Source organism: Micromesistius poutassou (genome assembly GCF_964030765.1).
Source record: "Micromesistius poutassou genome assembly, chromosome: 7".
Lineage (NCBI taxonomy): Eukaryota > Metazoa > Chordata > Actinopteri > Gadiformes > Gadidae > Micromesistius > Micromesistius poutassou.
In genome coordinates, this window is record NC_140277.1 from 1,787,440 (window position 1) to 1,797,407 (window position 9,968).

The following is a 9,968-nucleotide window of genomic DNA, read 5'->3' on the forward strand; positions in this document are numbered from 1 at the left end:
GTCTATATTTGCACAAGTCGATTATAATAAAATGTATTGTCCGACAAAGACTATTGAATGCAGGACTGCATACTGAGCACAATATACAGATAGTTCAATGTTTAGTATGCCTGCACACAAATATAATGTTGTTTGTCACTTCATACTGTATATTTAACAATAAACGCTTAATGAATTTGTGGTTTGTTTAGCTACAGTAAATATTTATCATATCATTTCTTACCATTAGTGGACATGAGCAGGCTAAGCATATGCTAAACAAAACAACATCATGAGTTAATAACAGCATTACCCAGTAGCTGTGTTGACTCTAAGTCCAGTCACATCTACTCACGCAGAACAAACACCCTGAGTGGGCCAGTGTTCTGCTCGCTTTGAAATGAAATGCGAGTGTGACTAAATGGTTATTCTAGTTTGTTTGTTGACGGTTGGTCCCGTACGGTGTCAGTCCTTCAGAAGAAAGAGAGTGATGATGAAATTACAGGTACCATTCTTCACCCAAACACATCTTTCCTTTGTCCTAAACTCCTCGAAGGCGCGGGCCTCTGACAGAATCCGTCCTCCGTATCAGAGTCGCTAATGTGAGGGTGTGAGCAGTGATTGTCATTTATCATCGTCTAATGTTCATCTCTGGACAGTGATGCGGCAACCACTTGCAAACGGAGGCACCCATACATCCTCTGGAACTGGAGGCAGTTTCCCGGTTTTGTCCGTTATGAAATATTCATGAGCGTTCTCGGCGCTACGCTGAGCCCGAAACCAAGCGACAGGAGCGGCAGGTCCACAACTCACCTCCTCAATCAGATATGTGTGAGGGCTCTCCAGGTGGACGGCGCAGTAAAAAACGCCCGTTAACCTCGGAGGGGATTAACGGGTGGAGCAGCGGGACTGTACTATACTGTAAAAGTATTCAAAAGGACATTTGCAGAATACTGTAAAAGCATTCAGAAGGACATTTACAGTATAGGCTACTGTGGGGTGACAATGCAGACATTTACAGTATACTGTAAAAGTATTCAAAAGGACATTTGCAGTATACTGTAAATGTCAGTTTGAATATGTTACTTCATAGTTTTAAGTTCAATGAACTGAATGGAATTGATACTATTAACTTTATCCAAGTACTTTACCTTAACAATAGATATTTGAGTTATTTGTAATCAAATGAAAGATTATTTTATGCTTTAATTGTTTGTTGATAATCCAAAATGATTTAAGGCAATCGGTTTCCTCAAACAGTATGAATTGAACTAACTCAAGGTTTTTTCGGGTTGGTTGTACAGAAAATTAGGAACATTTAACACGTTAATATTATTTGATACAGAATATTTTGAGGTGTGAACTTCAATCAGTGTGAGCCAATAAAAAACGTCAATCTCATATTTTTGTGATACTTGATCTGAAACTACAGTGAATGTCTTGCTGGCCAAGAAAGGCTAGTCACAGCCTCACTCTGAATCCATGCTAGGTTTGCACCCATGTATGCTGTAAATCCCGTATAGGATTTTTTTTACATACATGCATACCTTTGCTCATGAGTGTCTTCAGGAATACATTGTCGTTAAAACCCATTTCACATGATCCAGTTCTCATTCCTGGGATTATCATAGAATATTACTGTAACAAGGTCCATTGCTCCATGTCACCTAGGTGACTTTTATTGGCCTCCTCGTCCAGAGAAGGACGCAGGGTGGTGGGGTTGGAAACATCTCTCTCTCTCTCTCTCTCTCTCTCTCTCTCTCTCTCTCTCTCTCTCTCTCTCTCTCTCTCTCCCTCTCTCTCTCAGTGAGTGTGTACGGTGATTACTAAATGTGCAACAGGTGTGCAGCCTCACCCAGAACATCATTCATACACACTCCCACAATTACGTCACAAAATGTTCCTGAAGAGAGAGAGAACCCTCTGGCAAAGTATCAAGATCTGGTCTCTTCTCGTTAGGAATTATTGCAAAAATATGATGTGACACATATCAATAATTTCCATATCTTAAGGCCAAATGGAACTTTGCTGAAATGGCCCACTTTATAATATTGCATTCCCCTTCCCCTGAGCCAACCTGTCCATCTTGATTAGACACAATCCACTCTGGTCTAGAGGGCAACAAAATGTATTTCTCTGTTTTGCGTAACCATTCTATGGGTATAAGAAAGCCCACACCTTCCCTTGGTACGTTCGGATTTTGGATTCAATATATTTGTGATTCAATATTATGAGCAAATATGATATTTTGTTTTTCTGGGGGCAGAGAGTTATGTGTTGCAGGCGGTCAAGTGGTGCTGTGAGGGGATTCAACTCCATGCCAAAAGGTTCTGAGTTTGATCCCCAATGTCCTCACCCAGGCTGTACACATCGTTGGTCAGGATCCCTAACCCCCGCCCAGTCCTTAATGGTCTCTGGATTCAAGCGGCTTGCCTAATGGTGTCTGTGCCAAGGTAAAGTCAGGAAGGAGATGGATGAATTTACGTTTTTATTATCACATATACAGTATATATATTTTCTTTTGTTAGTCAAGCCCTATTTGTGCCTCGGGCTCCTTAAACATCAAGACCTTAGCCTCTACTCTCATCATGACGGCATCTCTGGAGAAAGCAGGAGAACAGCAATGTCACTCATGAGTAATATACACATTACCCTGCAGCCTGCATGGCCGTAAGGCCTGCAGCAGCACCTGGTCAGCTTCAATCACCACTGGTTCCAAACCCCCCCGCTGTATTTGGCAACATGGTTTGGCAGAGAATCTGAGAGGGAGTATGAACTCCTTCTGACAAAAAGGTAATGCCTTTTCCCCTTTTCCCCAAATTTCCCCTTTCAACCATACCTTACTGGAACCCGGAGTCACGCTTCGGTGGTGTGGTTCCACTGTGTCATCCAAGGTGCACCTCACTGTAGAACCCATACTGGTTCAGCTATGGGTCCTGGCCAGCTACCAAGTGCAGCAACCCTGCCACAGGGGCGGAGCCAGCGGTACTGCAGAACACTTGGATTTTATGTATTATATTATTATTTGACATAAGGTACTATTCAATTATATCAATAATCTCATCAGATCTCAATCTAATCAGAACCAGTCAATGTTATTTTCCTTACAATAGTAGCATTAACTGTAGTGTAAGAAACCAAAATATGTGATTCCTTAACTCTCATATTGAAATTATTTTCACAACAGCATAACAGAATTCCTGAAATTCAGTAATACTTTTTGATTTGTTGTGCGGTGCATGACCCCTCAAGATATTCAGTAGCCCCATCTGGACACCCCTATGAAACCCTTCTAGGGCACCACTGTTAGCTACTATTTGTTCCATGCTGCGCCAAGCAGAAGAGAAACCTCACAAACGATCCATTAGAAACTTGCGCACCACAGGAGTCTTCCTGCAGGGCACTGCATGTAATCCTATGGTTGAAGTGTGTGAGGAGGAGAGAAATGGGTGCGTTACAGCGCTGGCTCACACTCCAAACCAGTCAGATGCCTCCTCGAGGTCATGAACGCACACCATGTGGGAGAACGCAGTAGCTCGCAGTCCCCCACTTATCAACATGTGGTTCTCCCACATGTTGCTGTCGTACTTACATTCCCTAATGGGAATGGAGTAGCAACATTAGCTTTCCAAATAACGGAAAATCACATGTCTTGCTTTAAAAGTCCCACATCTCTAACCTCTCTACATCTGCAAAGCAAAATCGTTTGTTATTTCCACGACTGCCTCGGAGTCGAGTTGAAGTAGAGCGAATCAGCGGACTAGAACCACCGGCTTTGTCCTGTGAAGCGTTGAAGAGGGGTGGATGTCATAGGCCGCCAAAAGCCATTTATTGAGCGCTGAGAAATGTGCGCCCCTGATAGACATGAGGAAATAATGGAGGCAATCAAAATCACCAGGGGAAGCTTCACAATTGGGCCGCAAAATGCTTGCCTGTTTAAAAAAAAAAAAGCTCAACCGTGGACTGCTGATGTTGATAGGAAACAAACCAGGGCGCTGAAAACAGGATTACTTGTTTTCGCAGGAATACAATTTCATCTGGAAAAGGTGCACTTGGTCACTCATTTTGCACAATGAACATTTCATATTTGCATAAGACTCTCAGCTATATTCATTTCATGCAGCCTTTCCTGACCTTCGAGGTTTAGCAGTCAGCGCTTGCCATATGCCGTTTGCCAAAGCGTCATATTATTATGTTATGGAACTGTGCTGCAGAAAACCAGAGGCTCAAAATAAAACTGCAGTGGCAGAGACAGTTGGCTCCCAACATCCTGGCTGATTCTTCCACTCTGTGAGTCAGAGTGAGGCAAAACGCCACAAGGGAGAGGGTATCTGCGATCACTTTGCCGTAAACCACATCACTCATCCACCCACCTCCGCTCACCCAATGGAAAAAGATCCAGTTGAGTCGAGAGTGTTGGCACCCAAATTACCAAAACATGTAAATCATGTAGTTATATTCTCTGTTCAGTGTACATTTTGAGCAATCCACTTGTATGCAGCCTCCATGAATTAGGGGCTGTAAATGGAGAGCTCTTTATCTAACTAAGCGTGCTTTGACATTAAAGGAAGCGACCATGTTTGCATTGCTGGTCTCAACCGTGTGTGTATTTATAGAGTCTGCATATAATTATATTATCAATTTCCACCAAGGGGCCGCAGTGACCCAGGTAATCAGTTGTCTAATGAATGGACCTCTGATAAGAAAGGACGGTTGAATGCTGAATAACTACTAACAGATTAAAATAGAAATGCTGAAGGTCACTAATAATCATATTTTATCTTTGTGCAAATATCCCTGTCCTGTTCAATTGACACCAATTTGCATTAGTAAGCAGCCTGCTTGCTGACATTACGTGTAATAGCCTTGTATAAGATATAAATTGCCATATGGCGTACTGCTGCAATTTCTGGGAGACTGGCCAAAGGGCAGACTGTAAGGGCAGCAATTTACAGTGATGACAATATTTAAGTCAAGTATGGGGTGAATGCAATGTGTTGTAGGTATTATACATTCTAATAGTTATGGTTGTCTGGAAGCTTTCTTGATGATAAAATAAATGACATTGCTTGAATCTGTTTAATACTGTTTGTCCTGGCCATGATGAAACCTCCCTGATCAGAAAGATGTAAAACCAAACCTTGCTCTATTTATTCTGGAATTACCTCAATACAAATATATTAAAGATGAGTATGGTCAATGTTAATCATAATCCAAAACAGAATCCTGTGTCAATCATATAATTAATTAATAATCAGATAATCCTAATTCAAGATAGTTATCATATTAAAAAACATATGCTCTATTTAAATATCATATTCATAAGATATTCTATTTGTCATTATTACATAAAGTATAACTGCTTTACATCTGAAAACTGCGACCAAAAGACACGCGCACACACACACACACACACACACACACACACACACACACACACACACACACACACACACACACACACACACACACACCTTTTCTGTATGTAACCAAGCGGATAACACCCATGTTGACCCATAAAAGGTCATGGTTCCAAAACTGGCAGTGAGGGAACCATGGAATCCATTTTCAATTAGAAACAAACACATCGTTGCTAGGATACAGATTAGGCCAGCCTCTGAACCTTTTAACTCATATTAACAAATTCACTTCTGAAAACAAAAGGTTAGTCTTGTATTTATTTGTAAGGGTCTTGGCAAATATTGTAGTTAACTGATACTTAATGAGCATCATTAAGACCTTCTAAATGCAGTATTATTTTATGGTTCAATATCTTCCTTTGATGAAAATGAACCAGGCTATGCAATGGCTTGCATAAGACGAGTCCAGGTAAGAAACCATTTGTTATCTTTCCTTATATGACACATAGTATTCATTTAATCTGCCGAAGACCAAAAAAAATACAAACCACGACCAGGGACAGGGAGTCATGGATGAGCAGCAGGAAGTGGATGGCGCCGGGCAGGAAGTTAGCCTGGAGCGGACGATGAGCTCGATGTCGTGTAACATCTTCAACGAGCTGCGTCTGGAGGGAAAGCTGTGTGATGTGGTGATAGAGGTGGAGGGGCTGCAGTTCAAGGCTCACAAGAACATCCTGTGTGGCTGCAGTCCCTACTTCAGGTGAGACTGAGATCTCAGACATTCTCCTCCTCTTCGTCTGGTGAAGAGTCTGTTGAGCTTGCACAGGAGTGTGTGTGTGTGTGTGTGTGTGTGTGTGTGTGTGTGTGTGTGAGAGAGTTATGCCCATGCATAGGTGTCACAGTCCGTGACATTGTTTATGTTGGAATGTGTGCGTGTTTGTGAGGCTGTGTAGTTGTATACGTATTTGCATGTGTGTTTGTTTGGCCGTGTGTGAGTGAGTGAGTGTGTGTGCATGTGTGTGTTGGCTTGTGTATGAGACGAGGATTATAGACAATATATAAGATAATATAAATGACATATCCTTATATTAAGGATACATTCTGTATTTCACGCATTCCCATATTATTCACTTAACGCACATGCTGACCTCCTCTAGTTTGGGAGCATCCTGATTTTCCCAGAATGCCATTCTCCCCTGCAGGATCCTGTTCACCCACAACATGACCCCGGCGACCGGGGTGTACCCCATCCCGGGCGTGTCGGCTGACACCATGCAGCTGCTCATCGAGTACGCCTACACCCGGCACGTGGAGGTAACCTGGGACAACGTGGAGGTCCTGCTGGTGGCGGCCGACTACCTCTCCGTCATGGGCGCCGTGCGGGCCTGCTGCCGCTTCCTGGGCGGCCAGCTCAGCGTGGAGAACGTGGTGGGGATCTGGAGGCTGACCCATCACTACCCGCTGCCCCGGCTGCGGCGCCGCGCCTACCTGTACCTACTGCGGCGCTTCGAGGAGGTGGCCCGCGTGTCGGAGGAGTTCCCCGAGTTGTCCCTGGAGCAGCTGGAGGGCCTCCTGGGGGAGGACGGCCTCAACGTCGCCCAGGAGGAGGTGGTGTTTGAGGCGCTGCTCCGGTGGATCTCCCACGCCCATGAGGAGCGCAGGGGCCACATCTCACAGCTGCTGCTCAAGGTGACCCCCGGGGGCCCCCCTGAAAACACCCTAGTACTTAAGGAGAGGGCTTCTTTCCGGGGTGACTTGCGATACAAGTCCCCCCGCTGGGGGTAGACGCCTTGACTTTGAGACGGGTCGTGATGGACTGGTGGTAAAGCAGCATCCCTGTGTTGAAATGTCCCATGACATGCCACCAGGTGTGGTGCGATTAGCCGTTACAAGCCGTTTTGTCTGTTATGACATCAAAGGTGGGCGTGTCCACCTAGATGTGTGACGGATAGATGAGCAACGTTTGCTACAGTCCACCGGGTAGGCTGGTGGACTGATCCATCCAGCGCACATCTATGTGGACACGCCCACCGGTGATGTCATAAGAGACCGATTTTCTAAACGGCTAATCACACCACACCTGGTGGCATGAATGAATTAATGAATGAATAATCAGTCTTGTATAGCACATTTCTAGGACCCAATGCGCTTTACAGTGAAGGGGGGACCTCGTTAACCACCACCAATGTGTAGCACCCACTTGGGTGATGCACGGCAGCCAATCTGCGCCAGAACGCTCACCACACACCAGCTTCAGGTGGAGAGTGAGGGAAATAATGAATGAGCCAATTATACAGGGGGATGATTAGGGGGCCAGATTGAATGAGCCTGGTTGGGCAGTTTTAGCCAGGACACCGGGGAAATCCCCTACTCTGCGATAAGTGTAAAGAGTGTAAACCGCGCGTGTGTGTGTGTGTGTGTGTGTGTGCGCGTGTGCGTGTGTGTGTGCGCGGGCGCGTCGCAGGTCCGCATGGGTCTGATGGACACCGAGTACTTCAGGGGCCGCGTGAAGAACCACGCCCTGGTGCGCGGCGACGGCCGCTGCCGTCCCGTGGTCATCGAGGTGCTGCGGGTCCTGTACGACCTCGACCGGGACGTCCGCCCGGACTTCTCCAACCCCCTGACCCGCCCCCGCCTGCCGCACGCCGTCCTGCTGGCCATCGGCGGCTGGAGCGGCGGCGCGCCCACCAACAGCATGGAGTCGTACGACGCGCGCACCGACCGCTGGGTGAGCGTGACGGACGAGGAGGAGGTGCCGCGGGCGTACCACGGCGTGGTCTTCCTGCGCGGCAGCCTCTACTGCGTGGGCGGCTTCGACGGCGTCCAGTACTTCAACAGCGTGCGGCGCTTCGACCTGGCGGCCCGCCGCTGGCACCAGGCGGCCCCCATGCACGCGCAGCGCTGCTACGTGAGCGTGGCGGCCCTGGACGGCTGCGTCTACGCCATGGGCGGCTACGACGGCCACACCCGGCTCAGCAGCCTGGAGCGCTACCAGCCCGAGGAGAACCAGTGGACGCCGCTGGCGCCCATGCACGAGCAGCGCAGCGACGCCAGCGCCACCGCGCTCCACGACAAGGTGAGAGCCAGCGCCAGCCACCAGGTGAGAGACAGCGCCGCCACCAGGTGAGAGCCAGCTCGAACACCAGGTGAGAGACAGCGCCACCACCAGGTGAGAGACAGCGCCGCCACCAGGTGAGAGACAGCGCCACCACCAGGTGAGAGCCAGCTCCGCCACCAGGTGAGAGCCAGCGCCACCACCAGGTGAGAGCCAGCGCCGCCACCAGGTGAGAGCCAGCTCGAACACCAGGTGAGAGCCGCACGGTCCGGAGCGATGCTACGGAGCGATGCTACGGAGCGATGCTATGGAGGTCAGGGTCAAAGTGTTTTGTGGTGGGATGTGTAGACAGGGTCACTCGGCGGCGTGGATGTCTCACGACAGAGAGGGGGGGGGGGGGGAGGGCAACAATTCCGCCCGCCCACCTCCCCCCCCCCCCCGACCCCCCGTCAACAAGTCTATATTGAGGTATAGTGCCCAGGGGCACCACACTGTGTTAATACGGGCCTGGTTTCATAGCGTATTTTGTGCAAAACTGCAATACCAAACTGCCTTAAAGGCAACAAGGCAAATAAAAAACCGGAACACAGTTCTTTATTAGAAGAACGCTGAGATGAAAAGGTGTGTTTTGAGAGCTGGAAATGAAGGTAGTACCAAACCAGTGTGTGTGTGTGTGTGTGTGCGTGTGTGTGTGTGTGTGTGTGTGTGTGTGTGACATCGCGGGCCTCAGGTGTACATCTGCGGGGGCTACAACGGCTCCATGTGTCTCCAGACCTCCGAGTGCTACGACCCGCGGGCCGACCAGTGGACCCTCATCGCCCCCATGGGCGTCCAGCGCAGCGGCGTGGGGGTCGTCGCCTACAAGGACCACGTCTACGCGGTCCGTTTCCATGGCAACACCCCTCACGCTCTCTCTCTCTCTCTCACACACACACACACACACACGCAAATAGGTATTTGCCTAAATATATGCATTTTTTTTAACTTTCAGTTGAAAATGGGATTGTGTGTGTGTGTGTGTGTGTGTGTGTGTGTGTGTGTGTGTGTGTGTGTGCGTGAGTGCGTCCGTCCTTCCGTCCGTCTGTCCGTCTGTCCGTCTGTCTGTCTGCCAGTGCCTGTCCGTCCGTCTGTCTTGACGCTATCGTCTCCCTCCCCCTTCCGCCCTGCAGCTGGGCGGCTTCGACGGTGCCGACCGCCTGCGCAGCGTGGAGGCGTACAGCCCGGCGACCACCGCGTGGCGCTCGGTGCCATCCATGTACATCCCGCGCAGTAACTTCGGCGTGGAGGTGCTGGAGGGGCTGCTGTACGTGGCGGGCGGCTTCAACGGCCGCAGCACCACCTTCAACGCCGAGTGCTACGACGACACGACGCAGGAGTGGAGCGACGTGCGCGACATGGCCGTGCACCGCAGCGCGCTCAGCTGCTGCGTGGTCACCGGACTGGCCAACATTACCGACTATGCGTTCCCGCGCCCGCCGCCGGCCTCGCCCGGGCACCCGGACGCCCCGCTTTCATTATAGACTTTTAATTAAATTTATCCAGTTTATTGATGACTTTTCTTTTTTTTTTAATTG

At 48.6% G+C, this 9,968-nt stretch overlaps 1 protein-coding gene across 1 annotated transcript; it reads left to right on the plus strand.

Moving 5' to 3' along the window:
* Positions 1-5,908: 5,908 nt before the first annotated feature.
* On the plus strand, positions 5,909-9,914 carry LOC311350116 (kelch-like protein 10; the record flags this gene model as incomplete). Its single annotated transcript, XM_084470142.1, has 5 exons — positions 5,909-6,099; positions 6,542-7,028; positions 7,804-8,415; positions 9,125-9,274; positions 9,564-9,914. The coding sequence occupies 5 exons, from the start codon at positions 5,909-5,911 to the stop codon at positions 9,912-9,914; spliced, it is 1,791 nt and encodes a 596-aa protein (XP_084326268.1).
* Positions 9,915-9,968: the final 54 nt, after the last annotated feature.